Raw genomic sequence first — 25594 nt, forward strand, 5'->3', positions numbered from 1 at the left:
TGACTTTCAACCACTGAACTCAAGAATACAATTCAGGTGGTGATTATAATTCATGCTTCATTTTTATTTACTATTCAAACATTCCTTAATGCAGCCAGTATGTTGTGTACAGCACTGTGTCGGGGACATAGTTGTGGAAAAATGTGTAACGTAAACATAAATTATCTGATAGAAGCTTTAGATTTCTGGTTCTAAATGGGGAGATATCTTCCATGGAGTGGCATCTGGGAAGGTTTTTGGGAGAGACTTTGGTTGTCATTATAATGACATGATTTAATAGGGAAGCCTATTTAAATTTAGGGAGTGGGGAAGACCCTGGGGAAGGTTTTAAGTATTGCAATGTGTGGGATAACGATGCAAGATGAAGATGAGTCCCTTGCCCTGAGGGATTGTCGTGGAAGGGAGAAAACTGTTTGTAATTATCTAAGGCTAGAACCCATCTTCCATATATTAAACGGTTTCTTTGTGTGATTAAAATATACAATGAACTTTCCAGAAATGCAACTGTCATATAAATGGATGGTTGATTGTACATTGTTTCATTCAGAACATTACCAAGAATTACTCAATGTTTTTTAAAAAAAAATCACACTGGGCCTCTAAATATTGGTTCAGCCATGTAAATACTTCTCTCTTAACTTCCAGTGTAGTAATGTCTAAAGATTTTCATATTGAAATACATAATATTTTGTTATCAACTATTTTCCTTTTATTTATTCTTTCTGTTGTAATTAAATCATGTTATTTTGAATTATATTATGATTTACTTTTTGACAGAGAGACAATACAAAATATTTGTTTGTGTTACAGTAATGTATAATTGTAGAAACTTTAAAAAGTATAAAATTCCCTGTAACCTTGTCACTTGGAACAAACTACTGCCAAGATTTTGGTGCTTTTCCCTGCAGTCACTTCTATCAGTATATACTTCAAAAAATTCAGTTAGGATCCTTTACAGATTAACAGTTGCCAAACTATACTGATCGTAAAATCTCTTGGAGAGCTTATTAAAAATATAGATCCCTTTGGTCCTACCCCAGTCAGAATTGCAAAGGAAGAAGCCTGGGAATCTGTGTTTTTAACCAGTATAAAGGTTTCCTTACAATCACTGTGATGTGGGCAACCCAGGTTTGGAACATATTGTGTACTATTTTTCAATGATTGTTACATCATGTACATTCTCCTTTGTCACTTGTTTATAGCTATATTGTCAATACCTAGAGCAGTATCTGGTATACAGTAGGTACTCAATAAATATTTTTAAATGAATAAATAAGCAATCATTAGAATACTTTTGAAGGAATATTTAGTTTAAGAGTTTATCATACATCTGTGCCATCATTTACATATTTACCTCTTTCAGGACATTTATTCTTGGCCATTTCTGTGATTTTCTTAGGGCAGACTCCTAGAATGAGATAACTAAAAAGATGTGAACATTTGAGAGGCTACTGATACATACTGTTTTTTTTTCCAGAAATGTCAAATAAATCTACAATCTCTGCTGGCAGTGTAGGAGGGTATTTGTTTCCTATACCTCTCCAATACTGAGTGGTTATCCTATATTTTAATCTCTGACAATGATACCTGGAAAGTGGAACCTCATTGTTTTAATTTACATTTCTTTCCTTATTAATGAGGTACAGTTTTTCACTTCATTTTGTCATTATTATTTCTTCCTTTGTGAATTTCCTGTTCACAGACTATGTATTTTTCTATTGGGATATTTGCCTTTTTCTTATTGATTTTTAAGGTTCTTATATATATTAAGGGTAGTCATAGTTGTCCATAATATGTAATGCAAATAAGTTTAAAATATACACAAAGAAAAACTATATTTTGTTTTTCTCCCATGAGGAAGCTTTAAAAATTTTATTTGTAGTTAAATTTCTTTTCCTTTATTGTTTCTGATATCTTCTGATTAATTTGTAAAAATATAAATATGTTTTATAACTATATTTTGAAAATCATTTAATTTTAAAGATATAAATTCATATAATTTTAAAAAATTTCTATATTTGTGAATTGTCTTGACTAGTAGTTTCCAAATGCCAGAGTAAAAACCGGTTACAATAGAATCATTTAGGGGCTGTGTTAAAAATACAGACTCCAAGGCCCTACCTTAGACTAGCTAAACTAAAATCTTTGTACCTAGAAATCTGAACTTTCATCAAGCTCTCTGCAATTCTAATTGCATTGTAACCATAGGTCTAGTCTAGACCCAACAAAGAGAAAGAACATGCTGGTCAAGCAACTAAGAATGCAAGCTTGCTCCCTGGTGGTCAAAGAAATTGCAGGTACATAATTCTTGCAACTCACAGGAACAATATCAACAACAAATGGGCACCTACATCAGATGTAATTCATAGAATCATAGCATCCAAGGATAGTAAGGGGTTTTAAATGTCCTATAATGTTTCCTTCTACTGTGGGACCCAAGTCCCAAGGAAGGTCTTAAACCATAAAGACCTTCAAGCAGCTTCAGGTTTAGAGGACTTACACGACTGGGTAGAAAGTGTACATGACTTTTCAAAAATCACTTTAATGTCTCTGGTCCCAGATGATATAAATTCATTTTTAACTAAAGTCTTGTGCTAAGTTATCTTTTTAAAAATTATATGGAATACTGGAAAAAGTAGAAACAGGTTAAATTTGAAAAGTAAGTATTACTGGGGAAAAGAAAACATAATTCTTCATTCCAGTGGCTCTTTTCTTTTGTCCAAGTTACCTTAACATGCATGACAATAGTAAAATGAGGTGGTGGTGACAACATGTGGTTGGTGTAGGGCTACGGGTTCTACTGGCTATGAAGCTTCGTGAATCTGTGATTAGCTCAAAAAAATGTGAATATACTCCTACATTACTATGACCTCAAGTTTGATGAAGCAGTTCTGATAGACGCTGAAAAAGAAAACAGTCACATGCACAACTGATGAAAGCAAGAGTAAACAGTGAAAATGAATTTTAAGTGTATGTGCTGAGCATGATAAGCAAAATGATGGTTAAAATCTACTTGCATCTATTTTAGGAAAGCCAGCACAAAGCAAAACACATACATTCACCAGGCCACTCAGAATCATTTGAAGTGTCTCATGGGAGCCTCAAGTTCAAAGCTAAAGTCATTCAAACAGTTAGTGCCTATAACATAACCACATGCAAGTATCTCCTAGCATCAAAACCCCACGGGATATGGAATGCTAATTGTCATGTTGCCTCTTAACAACTGAAAAGGAAATCTCAGAATATAGACACATCAAAGCACCACACAGCATAGGGAGACTGCTGAGATCAAGGGAAAGCAGTTCGAAAGTTATAATTTCCAAGAACAATAAATGACAGCTGAAATGATTGCCTCCCGGTTTTTAAAAGCTGCTTTTAAAATATGGAAACTTTTTTGGCTAGTTTAGGTTAAAATACACCTTTACATCATGCTTCAGGAATTAAAAAAATTCTTGTCAAATATAAGATTCAGAACAAGAACAAATGGGCTTTATTACTCAAAGAAAAATCATTGACAGAGGATATATTTTTAAACCTCTCTGTGTATATAGGCTAGAACAGTAACAACTCCACTATGCCATATGAAGATGCCTATTAGTAAACTAAATGTACTAGAATGCCAATGGGTTTGGCCTTACCACAGGACTTTACCTATGAAACATGGGCAACACACATGAAAAACATGTTATCGTGTTCAGTCTATAACTTAATATCCTTATTTTGAATGGCATCAATGTGATTCTTTTACCCATTTAGAAAGGACTGCATAGCTTAAAGACTGCATAGCTTAAAGAGCTGTACTTTCCTTTAACCAAATTACCTTTGGAAATTGAAGCATGGATTTTAAAACCCAATGTCTCTTCTAACTGGTTGTAGTCAGATTCCACAGAGGATGCATGAAGTGTTTCTACCAAGAAAGGCATTCTTCCCTGTGCCTCATCATAGAAAACAGTGTGGTTCCATGTGTATGGGACGCTGATGCCATCAACGGTGAACAGCCGGGTTGAGTAGGCATACAGCTGCCCAGGACCTGTTTGAATGTAGTCCTCTGTGTAATCCTAAGAAGGACAGTACAGATTTAAGGATTAGCATGGCTCATCCTGTTTTTTTTCTTGAGGGTACTATGAGATGTAGAATGAGATTTAAAAAAAAAAAAGGCTTAGGGGATAAAAATATATAATTCTAAATAAAATTGTAATTGTACAGTAGTGTTAAGGAACTAAAATTTGAACCTTTTAATTGTAAATACCTTAGTTTCATAATTTTAGTGTCATGTTATAGTTTAATAAGGAACTCAGTTGTAGGTCAAAAAAAAGAAAAAAATGTGAAAGGGTAATTGTTACCATTCTTTAATTTCTGGAATACTTCTATGGATGGTCTACAAAAACTTTTATGCAAGAATTACTATTCTCTTTGTCTACAGAAAGTTAAACAAATGGCTTAAATCAACAAAGCTGTGATCTTGGTCCTGATAAGCAGGGTAATAAAACTACTAAGAGCTTATAAAGACTTGACCGTAAAGATTTTTAAACAAAGACCAGATAGCCATTCCTAACTTCAGTGGTTTAGACATTTACTCCCCAAAGTGAACAAGGGAAACTACACAAGTTTTCTGCACTCTTTTTATGATCTTTAACTCCTACTCTTATTGTTACTCCAATAAACAGTGAAGGCAAGTTATCCTAGCATTTTACCTTCACAGTGACTTCAGCAGGTGACTGCAGCTGCAGGACATAGCCACTCACAACGATATCTACCAGCAAAGCTCCATCGGGATCCAAGCCCCGGGCAACGTGAGTCATCCGCAAGATTTCTCCTAGGAATTAGAATTCGTTCATTTCAATAGCAATATATATATATATGGTTTGTGTAAGCACAGAGCAGATTTACTTTATATACCAGTTCAGCTATGTTATTGTACTTCAAACTTGATTAAACACAGATCATAAGAGAATTAAATTAGCCCTTAGTCCCCAAATTAAAGACTTAGGTTGATAGAATTAAGTTGATTCTAAAATCTCTTTTTTTGTGGCAAAAATGTAGCCTATGATTAGGTGAAGGATTCCACACTTTTAACTCACAAGCAAAAGAAAGGCAGCTCTACAAAAATGGATCGCTTGCCTGTGAGAAGGGACAGAAAGCTTGACTAGGCAGACTGGCAATAGCCACAAGTCTGGCCCCAGGGCTTTGTTCTTTCGGATGCTTTAAGAAGTTGCAAAGGGGATCTTCATTGCTGCGTGCGGGATATCCCATGTGCCACAACTAAGACCTGGCACAGCCAAATAAATATTTTAAAAATGCTTAAAGAAAAATAAGAAGTAGCAAAGGGGCATCTTCGTAAGTGGATTGCCATACAGAGACCCACGTGTCTTCTGGGCTTATTAAAGCTATGCCCTCCCTCAGCCCTTCTTTCTTAAAGATCACTGCTGCTGAGCTGACCACCTTCAAAGATGCTAGAAATGGAGGTCTATAAAAAGCTGTAGACCCTTGGAAAGGGCCATGAATTGCTAATACGTATTCATTAAGACTAAGGATAAAGCGAAAAGTGTTTAGATTTGCTTGTTTTTATTTCCATTTTTTTGATTAAAGAATCCCTATGAGATACCCTAATTGACTCTCAGGTTCATAGACAAAAGCCTTTAATATTAGCAATGGCTTATCTTCCTGCTCTGTTTGGCCTTCAAATCCTCTCTAAGGATTTAAAACGAACAGATACAGGAAAGATGATGAAAAAAAAGCTTTTAGACTATAAAAATCACTATACTATTTGAAAACACATGGCCTCTTATAGACCCACGTCAGTAAAAGTTTATAGGAAAATATAAACTTGCTTTTATATCATTTATGCTAAGATGGCGACAAAACTTTGAAATTATTCTGTGGGAACATATAATGTATTTTTCTTAACCATCAACATTTAAAGCAATCATATTTTAAAATAGTAATAGAATAATAAGTTCAGCTGGTACTAACCAGTTGCAAATTCCACTTGGGTTTCTCTCTTGAAGACCGCATTGGTGAGGGTAAAGCCATTGACTGCTTCTCCTATTTCTTTTGCCGTTGTCCAATAAATGGGATTTAGAATGGAAATTATCTTTCTCATTGCTGGACCTAGAGAAAAAGGGATAAATAAGATATCAGAACAAAATATTTACAGTCCATTATTATTATTCATAGCATGTTATTCAAAAGGATGAATCCTAAATAAACTTGAATAACAACAACAAAATATCAGTATCTCATGTGTCTTTAAGTGTTTACCACTGGGATAAAACTAAGGACTATTACACTGATCATATAATAGTAGCATCATCTAGAAATTTTAATAGTAGATGAAAAAGAAAAATATGTTTTTAAAAACAGGCTTATTAACAACTTTTGTAAGAAAAGAGACTTACCGAGACTGCGAGGTACATTGGTAATTCTGGCATGTATTATTCTGGTATCAGAGTTTGGGCTATCTGTTACCGTGGCATTAAGGAAAGCAATTCCAAATTCAACATCATTAATACTTCCAATAACACTTCCTCTGGCTCGCTGGGGCCCACCTATTGCGGGAATAAAAAACATTCTTGGATAAGGAAACAATTTCATCAACATTACATGGGAGCAAAGAAAGCCAGTATTCAAAGATGCTCCAAGTCTTCTCTCAAACATTTAAAAGATCATATCACATCTGAATTTAAGAGTGAAATAAATAAGCTTTCAAAACATTCTACTCTCATGTAACACTCATCAACCCATATAAATCTAAGATCCTTCCAATCTACGTACATCATAGTATTATTTCACAATCCAAAGAATTCATTCGGCACCCAGTCCCAAAGCCAAAATAAAGTATGTATTTGGTGATGGTGATGAAATGATGATAATAATGAGAGTTTACTGAGCACGTCATGTGTGCTACAGTAAGCACTTAATATGTATTAACTGTTTAAATTCTAGCAAACATCCTATAAGGTAGTTTTAAATAGCCACAGTTTGCAGACTAGGAAAATAAAGTTCAGAGAAATCAAGTGCCTTTTCCCATGATTACCCAGCCAAGAGGCAGTAGAGTGAGGATATGAACACAGATCTGCTTGTCATCAAAACACATATTCTTTCATCTATTGCCTCCTTCAAGAGAACACGGAGGGGAAAGGAGGAATCGCCAACAAAACAGCTCCAAAATCTTGTGACAGGTCACTGTCAACATAAATGTGAAGTATCTAAGGGTTATTGTTCGTCTTGAGTTTCAGATCAAGGGCTTACCAAGCTCTTCATATTACAAATATATTGGAAAATATTTAACTTGAGAAAAATTTGAGAAGAATATTGTACTTTTAACATTGTTGCAAAATTCATACCCAGACAATTATGTTGAAAAACAATCATACAATCTTTTAAAAGTAACTCTACAGTAATTTTATGCTTTCTTTCCTTTGTTCAACAAAATTATTGGTTACTAACACAGAACTGGTGGTTAAGGAGTACATGCTTTGACAAGAGAGGGAAACGTACTGGGAAGAGGCTAACAGTTAAATTTAAAAATATTCATTATTTATTGCCTTTTAATTGAATATATTTTAAAACAATCGCCAGGTGGTTCAGATATTGTTCTCATATATTATATACTGGGGAGAAATACAATTGTATTCAGTCTGAGAAAAGTCAGTAAGTAAACTGTTTCACCATTTTAATTTGCATTATTTTACTAGTGAGAGGAAACATTTTTTTCAGATTGATTCACCCTTGATGTTCTGGATTATATTCATTTGTTCATCAAACACTGAGGATAGAATGGTAAGAAAGAAAATAAAGACATGAAGCCTGCCTTCATAGCACTTATATCTGAATAGGGGAGATAAACATTAATTAGAATTCCACAAATAAATGTAAAACTGAAATGTATATCGTAATGAATAGGATATCCACTACTCAGGGAAGTCTGAGGAGGTAAAAATAAATTGAAGATCTGAAGAAAGTTAAGGTCTTAGCTAAGACAAGGAAGGCAGGAAAAGAGCTTTCCTTGTAGAGGAAATAGCATGTGTCACCCTTTTGGGAGGTGGTGGCTTGTCACATCTGAGAAGCCAAGAGTACCGAGCTTAGTGAGTGATAGGAAACATGCAGCAAGATGATGCAGGAAAGTACACAGGAGGGCCAGTCAGGACCTGGTCGGCTACATTTGTTCTTATCCTTAGTCCTAAGCAGGGCGAGAGAAGGGTAGAAGGATCACTAATTTACTTAGCTCTCTGGATCATCACGAAGGAGCATGGCCTCCCATTTTGACCTTGATTCTCTAGTCTCTCAGAGGAACCTGAATCCCAGTGCTCCACAGACGTCTCCTAGTTCTGTCTACCTAGTTGGGATCCTTCAAACTCTCTGCCAGACACTGTAATCCAAATTGTCTGCCTATTTGGACTTCCTTCTGTCACTGGGGCCCTGATACCATGAGAGGTTGAGCTACAAAATGTCTCAGCTGAAATGAGACCTATCACCATGCCTACATGTTAGAGCCTCAACATCCTTGGTAATCAGCAACATGTTAAGAAGATATGGTGGCAGGAAGATGGTGGAAGAGTAAGACGTGGAGATCACCTTCCTCCCCACAGATACATCAGAAACACATCTACATGTGGAACAACTCCTACAGAACACCTACTGAATGCTGGCAGAAGATCTCAGACCTCCCAAAAGGCAAGAAACTCCCCACGTACCTGGGTAGGGCAAAAAAAAAAAAGAATAAATAGAGACAAAAGGATAGGGACGGGACCTGCACCAGTGGGAGGGAGCTGTGAAGGAGGAAAGGTTTCCACACACTAGGAAGCCCCTTGGTGGGCGGAGACTGTGGGTGGCGGAGGGGGGAAGCTTCAGAGCCAAGGAGGAGAGTGAAGCAACAGGGGTGCAGAGAGATTCCCGCACAGAGGACCGGTGCCGACCAGCACTCCCCAGCCCGAGAGGCTTGTCTGCTCACCCACCGGGGCGGGCGGGGCTGGGAGCTGAGGCTTGGGCTTCGGTCGGATCCCAGGGAGAGGACTGGGGTTGGCTGTGTGAACACAGCCTGCAGGGGGCTAGTGCACCACAGCTGGCCAGGAGGGAGTCCGGGAAAAAGTCTGGAGCTGCCGAAGAGGCAAGAGATTTTTCCTTCCCTCTTTGTTTCCTGGTGCACGAGGAGAGGGGATTACGAGCGCTGCTTAAAGGAGCTCCAGAGACGGATGTGAGACGCTAAGGCTGCTGCTGCAGCCACCAAGAAGCCTGTGTGCGAGCACAGGTCACTATCCACACCTCCCTTCCGGGGAGCCTATGCAGCCTGTCACTGCCAGGGTCCCATGATCCAGGGACAACTTCCCCAGTAGAACGCACGGAGCGCCTCAGGCTGGTGCAACGTCATGTTGGGCTCTGCCGCCGCAGGCTCGCCCCGCATCCATACCCCTCCCTCCCCACGGCCTGAGTGAGCCAGAGCCCCCGAATCAGCTGCTCCTTTAACCCCGTCCTGTCTGAGCATAGTACAGAAGCCCTCAGGCGACCTATACGCAGAGGTGGGACCAAATCCAAAGCTGAACCCAAGGAGCTGTGCGAAACAAAGAAGAGAAAGGGAAATGTCTCCCAGCAGCCTCAGGAGCAGGCGGATTAAAGCTCCACAATCAACTTGAGGTACCCTGCATCTGTGGAATACCTGAATAGACAACGAATCATCCCATATTGAGGAGGTGGACTTAGGGAGCAATGATATATATATATATATATATTTTTTTTTCCCTTTTTCTCTTTTTGTGAGTGTGTATGTGTATGCTTCTGTGTGAGATTTTGTCTGTAAAGCTTTGCTTTCACCATTTGTCCTAGGGTTCTGTCCATCCATTTTTTTGTTTTTTTTAACTTAAAAATTTTTTTTCTTAATAATCATTTTTTATTTTAATAACTTTATTTTATCTTATTTTCTTTTCCTTTCTTTCTTTCTTTCTCTCTCTCTCTTTCTCTCCCTCCCTCCCTCCCTCTCTCTCTCTTTCTTTCTTTCTTCTTTTTCTCCCTTTGATTCTGAGCTGTGTGGCTGACATGATCTTGGTGCTCCACCAAGGCATCAGGGCTGTGCCTATGAGATGCAAGAGCCAAGTTCAGGACACTGGTCCACAAGAGACCTCCCCACTCCACATAATATCAAATGGTGAAAATCTCCCAGAGATCTCCATCTCAACAACAAGACACAGCTACACTCAACGACCAGTAAGCTACAGTGCTGGACACCCTGTGCCAAACAACTAGCAAGAAAGGAACACAACCCCATCCATTAGCAGAAAGGCTGCCTAAAATCATAGTAAGTCCACAGACACCCCAAAACACACCACCAGATGTGGACCTGCCCCCCAGAAAGACAAGATCCAGCTTCATCCACCAGAACACAGGCACTAGTCCCCTCTATAAGGAAGCCTACACAACACACTGAACCAACTTAAGCCACTGGGGACAGACACCAAAAACAACGGGAACTACAAAACTGCAGCCTGCAAAAAGGAGACCCCAAGCACAGTAAGATAAGCAAAATGAGAAATAGAAAAACACACAGCAGATGAGGGAGCAAGATAAAAACCCACCAGACCTAACAAATGAAGAGGAAATAGGCAGTCTACCTGAAAAAGAATTCAGAATAATGATAGTAAAGATGATCCAAAGTCTTGGAAATAGAATAGAAAAAATTCAAGAAACATTTAACAAGGACCTAGAAGAACTAAAGATGAAACAAGCAACAATGAACAACACAATAAATGAAACTAAAAATACTCTAGAAGGGATCAATAGCAGAATAACTGAGGCAGAAGAATGGATAAATGACCTGGAAGATAAAATAGTGGAAATAACTACTGCAGAGCAGAATAAAGAAAAAAGAATGAAAAGAGCTGAAGACAGTCTCAGAGACCTATGGGACAACATTAAATGCACCAACATTCGAATTAAAGGGGTCCCAGAAGAAGAAGAGAAAAAGAAGGACTGAGAAAATATTTGAAGAGATTATAGTTGAAAATGTCCCTAATATGGGAAAGGAAATAGTTAACCACGTCCAGGAAGCACAGAGAGTCCCATACAGGATAAATCCAAGGAGAAACATGCCAAGACACATATTAATCAAATTATCAAAAATTAAATACAAAGAAAACATATTAAAAGCAGCAAGGGAAAAACAACAAATAACACACAAGGGAATCCCAATAAGGTTAACAGCTGATCCTTCAGCAGAAAGTCTACAAGCCAGAAGGGAGTGGCAGGACATATTTAAAGTGATGAAAGGAAAAAACTTACAAGCAAGATTACTCTACCCAGCAAGGATCTCATTTAGATTTCATGGAGAAATTAAAACCTTTACAGACAAGCAAAAGCTAAGAGAGTTCAGCACCACCAAACCAGCTTAACAACAAATGCTAAAGGAACTTCTCTAGGCAAGAAACACAAGAGAAGGAAAAGGCCTAGAATAACAAACCAAAAACAATTAAGAAAATGGGAATAGGAACATACATATCGATAATTACTTTAAATGTAAATGGATTAAATGCTCCCACCAAAAGACACAGACTGGCTGAATGGATACAAAAACAAGACCTGTATATATGCTGTCTACAAGAGACCTACTTCAGACCTAGGGACACATACAGACTGAAAGTGAGGGGATGGAAAAAGACATTCCATGCAAATGGAAATCAAAAGAAAGCTGGAGTAGCAATTCTCATATCAGACAAAATAGACTTTAAAATAAAGACTACTAGAAGAGACAAAGAAGGACACTACATAATGATCAAGGGATGGATCCAAGAAGAAGATATAACAATTGTAAATATTTATGCACCCAATACAGGAGCACCTCAATACATAAGGCAAATACTAGCAGCCATAAAAGGGGAAATCGACAGTAACACAATCATAGTACGGGACTTTAACACCCCACTTTCATCAATGGACAGATCACCCAAAATGAAAATAAATAAGGAAACACAAGGTTTAAGTGATACATTAAACAAGATGGACTTAATTGATATTTATAGGACATTCTATCCAAAAACAACAGAATACACATTTTTCTCAACTGCTCATGGAAGATTCTCCAGGATAGATCATATCTTGGGTCACAAATCAAGCCTTGGTAATTTTAAGAAAATTGAAATTGTATCAAGTATCTTTTCTGACCATAACCCTATGAGATTAGATATCAATTACAGGAAAAGATCTGTAAAAAATACAAACACATGGAGCCTAGACAGTACATGACTTAATAACAAAGTGATCACTGAAGAAATCAAAGAGGAAATCAAAAAATACCTAGAAACAGGGCCTCCCTGGTGGCGCAGTGGTTGGGAGTCCGCCTGCCGATGCAGGGGATACGGGTTCGTGCCCCGGTCTGGGAGGATCCCATATGCCGCGGAGCGGCTGGGCCCGTGAGCCATGGCCGCTGGGCCTGCGCATCCGGAGCCTGTGCTCCGCAACGGGAGAGGCCGCGACAGTGAGAGGCCCGCATACCGCAAAAAGAAAAAAAAAAAAAAAAACCTAGAAACAAATGACAATGGAGACACAACGACCCAAAACCTATGGGATGCAGCAAAAGCAGTTCTAAGAGGGAAGTTTATAGCAATACAGTCCTACCTTAAGAAACAGGAAACATCTCGAATAAACAACCTAAACTTGCACCTAAAGCAATTAGAGAAAGAAGAACAAAAATACCCCAATGTTAGCAGAAGGAAAGAAATCATAAAGATGAGATCAGAAATAAATGAAAAAGAAATGAAGGAAACGATAGCAAAGATCAATAAAACTAAAAGATGGTTCTTTGAGAAGATAAACAAAATTGATAAACCATTAGCCAGACTCATCAAGAAAAAAAGGGAGAAGACTCAAATCAATAGAATTAGAATTGAAAAAGGACAAGTAACCACTGACACTGCAGAAATACAAAAGATCATGAGAGATTACTACAAGAAACTCTATGCCAATAAAATGGACAACCTGGAAGAAATGGACAAATTCTTAGAAATGCACAACCTGCCAAGAGTGAACCAGGAAGAAATAGATAATATGAACAGACCCATCACAAGCAGTGAAATTGAAACTGTGATTAAAAATCTTCCAACAAACACAAGCCCAGGACCAGATGGCTTCACAGGCGAATTCTATCAAACATTTAGAGAAGAGTTAACACCTATCTTTCTCAAACTCTTCCAAAATATAGCAGAGGGAGGAACACTCCCAAACTCATTCTACAAATCCACCATCACCCTGATACCAAAACCAGAAAAAGATGTCACAAAGAAAGAAAACTACAGGCCAATATCGCTGATGAACATAGATGCAAAAATGCTAAACAAAATACTAGCAAACAGAATCCAAGAGCACATTAGAAAGATCATACAACATAATCAAGTGGGGTTTATTCCAGGAATGCAAGGATTCTTCAATATATGCAAATCAATCAGCGTGATACACCATATTAACAAATTGAAGGAGAAAAACCATATGATCATCTCAATAGATGCAGAGAAAGCTTTCAACAAAATTCAAAACCCATTTATGATAAAAACCCTGCAGAAAGTAGGCATAGAGGGAACTTTCCTAAACATAATAAAGGCCATATATGACAAACCCACAGCCAACATCATCCTCAATGGTGAAAAACTGAAACCATTTCCACTAAGTTCAGGAACAAGACAAGGTTGCCCACTCTCACCACTCTTATTCAACATAGTTTTGGCAGTTTTAGCCACAGCAATCATAGAAGAATAAGAAATAAAATGAATCCAAATTGGAAAAGAAGAAGTAAAGCTGTCAGTGTTTGCAGATGACATGATAGTATACACAGAGAATCCTAAGGATGCTAGCAGAAAACTACTAGAGCTAATCAATGAATTTGGTAAAGTAGCAGGATACAAAATTAATGCACAGAAATCTCTGGCATTCTTATACACTAATAATGAAAAATCTGAAAGTGAAATTAAGAAAACACTCCCATTTACCACTGAAACAAAAAGAATAAAATATCTAGGAATAAACCTACCTAAGGAGACAAAAGACCTGTATGCAGAAAATTATAAGACACTGATGAAAGAAGTTAAAGATGATACAAATAGATGGAGAGATATACCATGTTCTTGGTTTGGAAGAATCAACATTGTGAAAATGACTCTACTACCCAAAGCAATCTACAGATTCAATGCAATCCCTATCAAACTACCACTGGCATTTTTCACAGAACTAGAACGAAAAATTTCACAATTTGTGTGGAAACACAAAAGACCCCGAATAGCCAAAGCAATCTTGAGAACGAAAAACGGAGCTGCAGGAATCAGGATCCCTGACTTCAGACTATACTACAAAGCTACAGTAATCAAGACAGTATGGTAGTGGCACAAAAACAGAACTATAGATCAGTGGAACAAGATAGAAAGCCCAGAGATAAACCCACACATTATGGTCACCTTATCTTTGATAAAGGAGGCAAGAATATACAGTGGAGAAAAGACAGCCTCTTCAATAAGGGGTGCTGGGAAAACTGGACAGGTACATGTAAAAGTATGAAATTAGAACATTCCCTAACACCATACACAAAATGAAACTCAAAATGGATTAAAGACCTAAATGTAAGGCCAGACACTATCAAACTCTTAGAGGTAAACATAGGCAGAACGCTCTATGACATAAATAACAGCAAGATCCTTTTTGACTCACCTCCTAGAGAAATGGAAATAAAAACAAAAATAACCAAATGGGACCTAATGAAACTTCAAAGCTTTTGCACAGCAAAGGAAACCATAAACGAGACCAAAAGAGAACCCTCAGAATGGGAGAAAATATTTGCAAATGAAGCAACTGACAAAGGATTAATCTCCAAAATTTACAAGCAGCTCAATAACAAAAAAACAAACAACCCAATCCAAAAATGGGCAGAAGACCTAAATAGACATTTCTCCAAAGAAGATTCACAGATTGCCAACAAACACATGAAAGAATGCTCAACATCATTAATCATTAGAGAAATGCAAATCAAAACTACAATGAGATATCATCTCACACCAGTCAGAATGGCCAACATCAAAAAATCTAGAAACAATTAATGCTGGAGAGGGTGTGGAGAAAAGGGAACACTCTTGCACTGTTGGTGGGTATGTAAATTGATATAGCCACGATGGAGAACAATATGGAGGTTCCTTGAAAACCTAAAAATAGAACTACTATACAACCCAGCAATCCCACTACTGGGCATATACCCTGAGAATACCATAATTCAAAAAGAGTCATGTACCAAAATGTTCATTGCAGGTCTATTTACAATAACCAGGACATGGAAGCAACCTAAGTGTCCATCAACAGATGAATGGATAAAGAAGATGTGGCACATATATACAATGGAATATTCCTCAGCCATAAAAAGAAACGAAATTGAGTTATTTGTAGTGAGGTGGATGGACCTAGAGTCTGTCATATGGAGTGAAGTAAGTCAGAAAGAGAAAAACAAATACCGTATGCTAACACATATATATGGAATCTAAAAAAACAAAACAAAAAAAAGGTCATGAAGTACCTAGGGGTAAGGCGGGAATAAAGACACAGACCTACTAGGGAATGGACTTGAGGATTTGGGGAGGCGGAAGGGTAAGCTGTGACAAAGTGAGAGAGTGACATGGACTTATATACACTACCATCGTAAAATAGATAGCTAGTGGGAAGCAGCCGCATAGCATAGGGAGATCAGCTAGGTGGTTTTTGACCACCTAGAGGGGTGGGATAGGGAGGGTGGGGGGGAGGGAGACGCAAGAGGGAAGAGATATGGGAACATATGTATATGTATAACTGATTCACTTTGTTATAAACAGAAACTAACACACCATTGTAAAGCAGTTGTACTCCAATAAAGGTGTTTTTTTAAAAAAAGAGAGACATTTCCCAACTCCTTTTATAAAGCCAACATTACTCTGATACTAAAACCAAGAAAATCACAAGATAACAACAGACCAATATCTCCTACAAATATGGGTGTAAAAACCCTCAACAAAATTGTAGCAACTGGAATCCATCAATATATTAAAAAAAATACCACCCTGACCAAGTGGGAATATTGCATGAATGCAAAGTTGGTTCAACATCCAAAAATTAATTAATGTGATACATCATATCAGAATTTAATAAGTGAAAAGCATATGCTCACCTCATTAGACACAGAAAAAATATTTGGCAAGATCAACACTTTTCATCATAAAATCATTCATCAAACTATGAATTGAAAGGAACTTCCTCCACATGTGAAAGAACATCTATGAAAAAACCCACAGCTAACATCATACTTAATGGTAAAAGAAAGGATGCTGTCTTCCTTAATCAGGAAAAAATAAGGATATTTGTTCTCATTACCTCTATCCATCATTATAAGAGACCTTCCAGCCAGGGCAGTTAGGCAAGAAAAAGAAATAAAAGCCATATCCATTGGGAAGAAAAAGAAGTAAAATTATCTCTATTTCAAGATGACATGATCTTATATATAAACAATTCCATGGAATCTACTAAAAAATAAACTGACAAATTCAGCAAGATTTCAGGATACAATATCAATTAAAATCTTCATTGTATTTTTATACAAAAAAGATATGGTGACATCTGACTGATAGATACTTGCCCTTTCAGCATGCCTACATCCTATAAAGCTTTTCATGTAACTCCTTTCTCTCACTCTGCCAAATGGACCTTCTTGACTTTCAGGGATATTTTATTTCTAAGGCAACCTTAAACCTTTGGAAAGTCCAATGGTATCTCAATATTTCAACAATGTGAAAATATTCTTTTTGGTCTTCTTATAGCACTTAGGAAGCCTGTCCTTTGAGATAAGTACCCTTAGTATTATTCACCATTTCTTGGGACTCCAATAAATTGTTTTTTTTTTTTTTTTTTGCAGTATGCGGGCCTCTCACTGTTGTGGCCTCTCCCGTCGTGGAACACAGGCTCCGGATGCGCAGGCTCAGAGGCCATGGCTCACGGGCCCAGCCGCTCCGTGGCATGTGGGATCTTCCTGGACCGGGGCACGAACCCGTGTCCCCTGCATCGGCAGGCAGACTCTCAACCACTGCGCCACCAGGGAAGCCATCCAATAAACTCTTTTTAAGGTCCATGAGTTCTAGAATTCTGACTTTGTTCCTTCTGAATTTTTGCATCACTTACAATATCTAGCCATATTGCATGACTGACTTGAAATATGGTAGTTGAACTCCCCCTAATCTTTTTCCTTGAGCTGAATTTGCCCTATTTTATTGTCTACACTCATGTTCTCCATATTTCATCTGTGAAAGAACAGCCTCCAATTGTGTATTTCTATTAGATATTCAGTTTCTACCCCACCCTCATTTTTCTGCTTGGAATCTCAGCGTGGCTTTCCCACTCTTCCATGCCCCTTTACCCCTCAAGCCCAGGACTACTATACGGCTGTGCAGACTACTTCCTTTTACAAGGAAGCCTGGAAGAGGGCAATCAGAGACTAAAATCCAGCATGAACTTTGGTGTAGAGCTGCACCAACGAGGGGGAAAAAAGTGCACTTTTCCTATTTCTTCCTCCCAGAGTTGGCACTGTTTTGTAATTTGAAGGCTCAGAGTGACACCTTTCTTTAATTTGTGGAAAGTCTGTAAATGTGGTCCTGCCAAAGTCTAACTTAGTTGCTTACCTGGGCATGCTTGTATATTGCATCTGGATACCTGAGTAGTATCTCCTAGGCAGGGGCGACCACTTTTGGATGGTACTGGATTGTTACACTGTCGTTTTCGAGTCTTTTCACCTCCTCCACAAGAGGTAGAACACCAGCTCCAACTATGCCAGTTTCCCCAACTTCCATCCACTGTGAACAAGAATAGAATGGTCGATATTAACAAATAGGTTTTAAAACCTACACTTAGGGTAACTCTGCCTATACAACTTCCATTTTAAGATCTGAAATGATGGGCTACTACAATGGGCACCAATGAAATGCTTTACTTGTTCTACTGCCAGGAGTCGGGAAGCTCACCAGGGCATATGTCAGTGTTGCATCTCTGGATCTGGGAGTCTGGGCCCCCACAAGCTCTTCCTCCATTGGAGGGACGAGGGTTATCACATGTGCGGTACCGCCGCGTCTGCCCCCCATTACACGTCCGGCTGCACATTCCCCAGCCACTCCAAGGACTCCAGTTACCATGAGCTACAACACAGAACCATTGGAGAAGTGCTAAAGAATGACATTCATCCAAAAAATATGGAAAGACTCTCTCCAGGAACTGAAAAGAAACACACAAGTCTATAAATAAGCAAATTCCAAAGGCAGGTGGTTTGGTTGTTTGTTTGACTAGAAACAGAATACATTCCAGTGACTGTGCAATTCCATTTAACCTACATTTACTGAGCCTTAGAGTCTTCCAGGAGCTGGAGGATAGGAATGAGAGACGATCTCTGAGGAGTCAAGCTATAACATTCAGGATACAGTGAATTCAAATACTGCTATGGTCTAAAATTCTAGCTTGGTGACTAAATTAAGGCAGAGAGCCACCTGTCTGCCTTCATAAAAGAATCAACATCATTACCAGTTAGCATGGAAGGGTGCCCTAGTCCCTGCCCTCTGCAGCTGGTCCTATAGAGCACGTGAAATGGACATAGCCCCTGCCCATATAAATAAGTGGCATCTATGGTATTAGACAAAATAGCAACCATGCAACATTTTGATATCCTAAACCAGAGGTAGACAAATCAAGTAATAGACTATATTATAACTTTACGGACTTGAGTCCATAATGAAACTTAAGAAAGTATAATGTTGACTCACTATTTCCAACACTCACTTGGACAAGAGTCACTATTGCAAAAATCACTCTGCACATCACTCCCTTCACACTTGTTGCCTCCATGCTGGGGAACAGGATCAGAGCAGTCCCTTGTTCGTTGTCTGGCACCTCCTCCACAGGACACAGTGCAGGTACTCCAACTGGTCCAAGTGGCCCACTTGCCATCAACTGGGTTAAAGAAAAACATGTGTGCTCTGTTACTATTTAAAAATGATCAAGTTAAACTCCGGGCATTGACAGGTTGAGTGATGTTCTTATTGACACTGATTCTTATTGAAATATTCCCTAGATCAGAGATAGATGTTAATTTATTAAGGGTACAAACATTGTATTTATCTTACCTGGACAGTGTCTTTCATGGCAAACTTGCATCTGTGTTTCTGCTCCATCACAGTAGGATCCATCAAACGATGGTGGTGGGTTATTGCACAGTCTTGTTCTTGTTTGGGTACCCTTCCCACAACTTATGCTGCATGTACCCCAAGGCTGCCAAGTACTCCATGCTCCATGAACTGCAAACATCCCAAGAGATAGAGTTTCAAGTCACAGAACCATGTTTGTTAAAAAAACAAAATTATACAAATAAATAACTCAGTAATGAGTTAAATTAGCCCAGAATCTAAAATAATTGAAATTGAACCAAAGGAAACGTAACAAATGATGTTCTTCCTTTCCCATCCTGGTTAGATTTTCATGAGAATTAGTGTCTATCAGGAAATTCAGAAGGCTACCTAATGCCAAAATAAATGCTTTAAATTATTCAAAGGGGCTATTTTATTAAAATTAAATTTAATCAAACTACTATATGTAAATAAAATCTGAGCTTTTAACCCTAGCTAAGTGTTTGTACTCTAAGCTCTGGGGAAAGTGGAAGGGACCAGAAGCTAAGAAGCAAAGCTGTATAACAAATCTAGATGCGGTTATGGACAATACAAATGTCTCCATAATGATAACTTGGACCCCAGACTGCAAGGCCACATCTTTAAGCCTGATTCAGCTTCACATTTAAAATGTACTTGGACTTTTCAACAACATGATGATTTGCACAGTTGTAACTCTTTGAAAAATTTTCCCCATTACATAATATTCATGAATTAAGAGTTCTAAATAACACACTCACCTGCTTCCTAAACAACAGTAAAAATTGACCAGTAGTTTCCAAGGAATGATATTAAGGCCTTCCTTTTGGTAACTAACATATTACACCATCTGACCACAAGACTGGAACAACATTATGTTTCCTACCAGGTGCAGGGGCTGAGAATCAACATTATGGTTTCTCTTATGTATAAGTCAGTATCAGGTCATAGTTTTGTTGAGGGGTATTTTCTAGATGTAGGGCTCAAAAAGTTTGTTGTTGTGGTCACTCAGTTTAACCAAGATATGAACCATAGGGCCATAGGGTCTTGTCTAAATAGTCTCTTAACACAATCTATAAGAATAAGTTGAAAAACAAGGAATGGAATTATCATTTGGTTGCTTTGTTTAGAAAATATTTTAAAACACATCTTGAATTTTCTTTTAATTAACTGTTTTCTAGTTGAATTGACTACATATTCTTATACTTTTTAGACACAGTCACACAAATTTATTTCAGCTGACAAGAATCTGCACTAAAAATTATTTGACTAAACATAAAAGGAAAGAAGAAAGCCTTTAATTAAATGGCAAGTATTACTCAAGACTACTTCTTTATTAATTCAGATTACTGACGTTCATGGTTCTTATATATGGACTCTGGGATTTCAAAATTCTGCCATTCCAATTATTTTAATATGTTCTATTTTCAAGGCTGTTGGTTAACAAAAGTCTTTATCTCTTACAATATAAAGACTTATGATACATGCATTTTTTGGAGGACTACAATTAGGTGACATTTATTCATTTATTATCTGTGTAGTTTCTATTATATATGAATAGAGGTTTCCAGCTTAAGATCCTTTTAATTTTTTTAAATCAATACAGAAAACCCTAACCCAAATTAAATTTCATGGCATAAAATGTGGTAGAGTTGAAATGTTTCTTTGATGTGAGTGGAACAATAGCAAGTAAAAAGAGGAAAGACAATATAAACCAGAGAAGGCATAAAAAATCATGGTATCTAAATAATATAATACAAAAGAAAACAGCTATGGATGAATTAGTACATTGAAAAAAAAGTAAAATATAATAGATGAGTTGGTTGTTATACTATATTGCAGTTCTGATTCTGGAAAGGTAGGAGAGCACGGTGCTTATGAGCAGGGATTCTGGAGCAGATGCCCTGGGCCTGAATAACCACTCTGCCCTTACTAGCTGTATGATCCTTGACAAGTTACTTGGTTTCTGTGCACCTAGTTTCACTATCTGCCATATGTGGATAAGCAAAGAACCTACCTTAATTAGGATGGGCATGAGGAATAATGAGTTGATAGATGAAAAGTTCTTGAGCAGTATAAGATACACAGTATTACATGAGTGTGAGCTCTGAGCTAGTACTGCTATTCTTCACTCAAAGTTCTCAACGATTTTCAGAATAACACTTAAAAAAAAGCTTGTTCTTTAAGTAATCTGTAACAATATATTTTTTATGATTGACTCAAATGGCAGCAGGATGGCCTACCCCAGAAGATACCCATCTTTTTTAGAGGGAGGATTGTCAGTTTAGAAATATCTTCTAACTGTGGGAGGACAAGATAGGCCTAAAATATCAATTTGTACCACAAAGTCGAAGCGTTCATGAAATGATGGGGACATATCAAGAGGACACTGAAGCTAGGATCTCTTAAGGGATCTCCACTAACCAAATCTAGGACAATTTGTGCATCACAATAAATGAAGACAGTAGTGCATTATAAACCACTGAATGAAATGGTATTTGAGTTCTTAGTGATATAACTGAAAAAAAAGGAGAAAGAGAAAGAAAATTCTTTCTTACAATAGAAAGGCCAGTAGGGGACTTCCCTGGCATTCCAGTGGTTAAGATTCTGTGCTTCCAATGCAGAGGGTGTGGGTTCAATCCCTGATTGGGAACTATGATCCCACATGGTGCACAGCATGGCCAAAGAGCCAAAAAAAAAAAAAAAAAAAAAAAAAAAAGCAATTAAAAAAAAAAGAAAGCCAATAATAGATGTAGAAGATATGATGGAGTTATAAATGTTTTGTAAGATCATAGCAATAACTGATTTAAAACAAAAATAAATCATAAGTAGATGCTAAAACTAGTAGATAAAAGATTGATAAGAAACAAGATGTGTATGAAGTCTTAAAGTTTCCCTACAAAATACTTATTAGTTACAAAGGTAAAAATAGTAACTACACAGTGGAAGACACCACTTTAAACAAGTGAACAAAGTTAACATCACCAGCTTGGGACAAATTCTGACATCATGAGCTATCTCATATGATGCACTGAGAAGGACACAAAACCATTTCTGTGATGGTTCTGCCAAAATGCAAAACCTGAATCTAATCATGAAGAAATATCAGACACATCTAAATGGATACTGTTTTAGAAAATGATTAGCCTGTATACGTAAAAAATAGCAAGGCCATAAAAGGTAAAAAGTGACTAAGGAATTGTTCCAGTTGAAAGGGACTAAAGAGACTTGATTCTTAAACACAAGTGTGATCCTGGACTAGATCTTACAGTGGGAAAAAGAGTTATGAAGCATATATGACTGGGACAACTAATAAAATTTGAATGTGAACTGTGGATTAGGTAATAAGACTTAATTAGTATTGTATGAATGTTAAATTTCTTGATTTTGATAACTGTTTATAAAAGAGAATGTTCTTGTTTTAGGAAATATACACAATAGGTGAATCTGGGTAGGGGTATACAGAAGTTCCTTGTACTATTCTTGCAACTTTTCTATAAGTTTGATTAAGCACAAATGTTTACTAAAAGAAAATCTCATTAAACCATGTGAGGGAAAAACTAACAGAACTGCAAAGAGAAATGGATGAATCCACAATAATAGATAGAGACTCCAATACTCCTCTATCAGAAATGGACAGATCCAGCAGGCAGAAAATCAGTAAGGAAATGATTGAACTCAAGAACAACATCAATCAACTGGATGTAGTTGACATCTATATACTATTTCATCCAACAACAGCAGAATAAACATTCTTCTCAGGCTCACATGGAACATTCACCAAGGTAGAACACATTCTAAGCCATAAAATACACTTTAACAAATTTAAAAGAATAGAAATCATATAATGTCTGCTCTCAGATCACAATGGAATCAAGATAGAAATCAATAACAGAAAGATAGCTGCAAAATCCCCAAATATGTGGAGACTAAACAACACACTACTAAATACTACCTAGGTCAAAGAAGAAATCTCAAGAGATATTAAAAATATTTTGAATTAAATGAAAATGAAAACATAAGTTATCAAATTTGTGGGATGCAGCAAAAGTAATGCTTAGAGGGAAGTTCATAGCATTGAATTCATATATTAGAAAAGAAGATCAAAATAAATTACCTACATTTCTATGTTAGGAAACTAAAAAAGAAGAGCAAATTAAATCCAAAGTAAGATGAAAAGAAATAGTAACAGAGCAGAAATCAGTGAAAATGAAAGTAGGAAATCAATAGATAAAAATCAATGAAACCCAAAGCTGGTTCTTTGAAAAGATCATAAAATCAATAAGCCTCTAGCCAGGCCAGCCAAGAAAAAAAGAGAGAGAGAATACAAATTATTAATATCAGAAATAAAAGAGGGGGCATCTATTAAATTGAACCAATAATTAAAAACCTTCCAAAACAGAAAACACCAGTACCAGATGGGTTCACTGCTGAATTTTACCAAATGTTTGTGGAAAAAATTATACCAATTCTCTACCTTTCTTTCAGAGGATAGAAGCAGAGGGACTACTTCCTAACTCATTCTATGAGACCAGGATTACCCTAATACCAAAACCAGACAAAGACATTATAAGAAAAGGAAACTACAGGCCAATATCTCTCATGAACATAGATGTAAAAATTCTCAACAAAATATTAGCAAGTTGAATCCAACAATGTATAAAAAGAAAATCTCTTCAGTCCCTAAGATGCTGACATACCCCCTGGATGAAAAAGACTATCTTTGGCTATTTGCCCATTTTGCGGTGGCATACTGACAAATGTTTAACAACCAGCTTTCTGGGAGTAGGGAGGGGAACTCTGATTTATAGCATCTGCAATTTTTGTGGTGCAAAACACTCCCACTATGGTCAATATCTACCTACTAATATGCTGTCACTAAACTCTCACTGGGAAGAGATACGTGCTCTCAGTGGCAAGATCCAGAACACCACTGACAATATGCCAAAATAACAGCTAAATTAAATCAATATAGAGGCTGGGAGATAACCAAAGAAAGTCTGAAGAACAGTAAGCCAATAGAAAAGTGAGCAACACAGCAGTAAGCCAATAGTTAGTCAACATGAAGAGAAAAAAAATCCTGACTTTTGTTTTATGACACTTATTAATATCATTTAGCTTTTCATTATGTAGACATTAGACATCATAGCTGACAAACTGTACAAAGGTTGCTCTAATCCAGTATTTCTGGTTCTTTTTGCTTTGATATATTATTCTATTATAATTAGATTTCTAATTTTTCAAGATAAAAAAACTTGGCTTTTGGTTTATTTTAAGATTTCATAACAGTTAATTAATTTTTGTAATGTAATAGAAGTTCTGAACTGCAAATCAAGATACCCAGGATCTAAGCAAATTGGCTTGGGAATCAGACAGACCTGGGTTCAAATCCTTAATTCACTTTTTATTAGGTATGTAACCTCAATGAATTAATTATCATATATTTTCTGAATCTTAGTTTCCTTTTCTGTACAATAGAATGCAATATCCAATGCAGAGGGTAACTATCTCATTTTTGTTTGTCAATATCCCTTTTTTAGACCATCTCAGCTAAGGTGGCTCTCCCAGTTATACTCTATCACTTCAACTCTTTGAGTTTGTCCTGTATGCTTATCAATATCTGAATGATATTCTAATTACAGCAGTTAGAATGGTGCTCAATAAGTATCTGTTGGATGAATGAATGATTAAAAGAATGAATTAATGAATGAATAGCCACTCTTCTATTCCATATGATTTCTTTCAGGCTGTCAAACAAGAAACCCTGCCCCTCTTGATACAAGGTGGGCAAGTAGCCCAAGCTGGTTCTCAGAGCAGTATCCTTCTCCTGGACTACCTGAGTTCAGAGGTGAGCCCGGGACCCAAACAAAATCAAAGAGGGTTCTTTCTCAGAGGCTGATACAAATTATGAGAGAGAGAGAGAGGCACTTTCTTCCTCTGAGGCCTTAGATTATAAGGCCGCTGTGAGTCAGCAGCCGGAAGTCATATTTCCCACCACATGGAAAGAGTTTAATGGAGAATAAAGTCAAAGAAAGGAAAGCAGAGATGAGAGATGGAAAACATGCTAGTAAAAACATTAGCCAAATCCCTGGATTCAATCATACCTGAAAGTAGAATTTTCTATGTAAGCTTAGTATTTAAGTTTGATTTCTGTCACTTTAACCTGAAAGAGCCCTAATATAGCACACACAGTATATTCACTGTAAGAACATTTGCCCCAGTTTTGCCACCAACTAATTGGCTGTAAGGCAATTTTGCTGTGAAAGATAAAACAGTGATCGACAGGTTCGACAGTTTGGTTTCAACTAGTTGACAGTGGTTTCATTTCTCCATTGACTCAGTGCTCCCATTTTTATATTATATACATCTTAGGCCTCATAATGGTCACTACAGTGACGAGCAGATCTGAGGGTCTTAAAACAGTGGATGAG

The 25594-nt window shown here is 37.3% G+C and overlaps 1 protein-coding gene across 7 annotated transcripts in view; it reads right to left on the reverse strand.

The window, feature by feature from the left end:
• HMCN1 (hemicentin 1) overlaps window positions 1–25594 on the reverse strand; it is a 755474-nt gene that overhangs the window by 50896 nt on the left and 678984 nt on the right. For 6 of the 7 annotated variants that reach the window (XM_060091137.1, XM_060091136.1, XM_060091134.1 and 3 more), the window contains 8 exons: window positions 19146–19316; window positions 18802–18972; window positions 17997–18167; window positions 17658–17828; window positions 6399–6548; window positions 5974–6111; window positions 4695–4816; window positions 3821–4058 (listed from right to left, as the gene is read on the reverse strand). In XM_060091137.1, coding sequence (XP_059947120.1) covers window positions 3821–4058; window positions 4695–4816; window positions 5974–6111; window positions 6399–6548; window positions 17658–17828; window positions 17997–18167; window positions 18802–18972; window positions 19146–19316 — 1332 coding nt within the window. Of the gene's footprint in view, window positions 1–1354; window positions 1423–3820; window positions 4059–4694; window positions 4817–5973; window positions 6112–6398; window positions 6549–17657; window positions 17829–17996; window positions 18168–18801; window positions 18973–19145; window positions 19317–25594 lie in introns of all 7 variants that reach the window. The other variant, XR_009531210.1, reaches the window with a different exon arrangement.

This window comes from Mesoplodon densirostris, chromosome 2, assembly GCF_025265405.1.
Source record: "Mesoplodon densirostris isolate mMesDen1 chromosome 2, mMesDen1 primary haplotype, whole genome shotgun sequence".
Taxonomy (NCBI): Eukaryota; Metazoa; Chordata; class Mammalia; order Artiodactyla; family Ziphiidae; genus Mesoplodon; species Mesoplodon densirostris.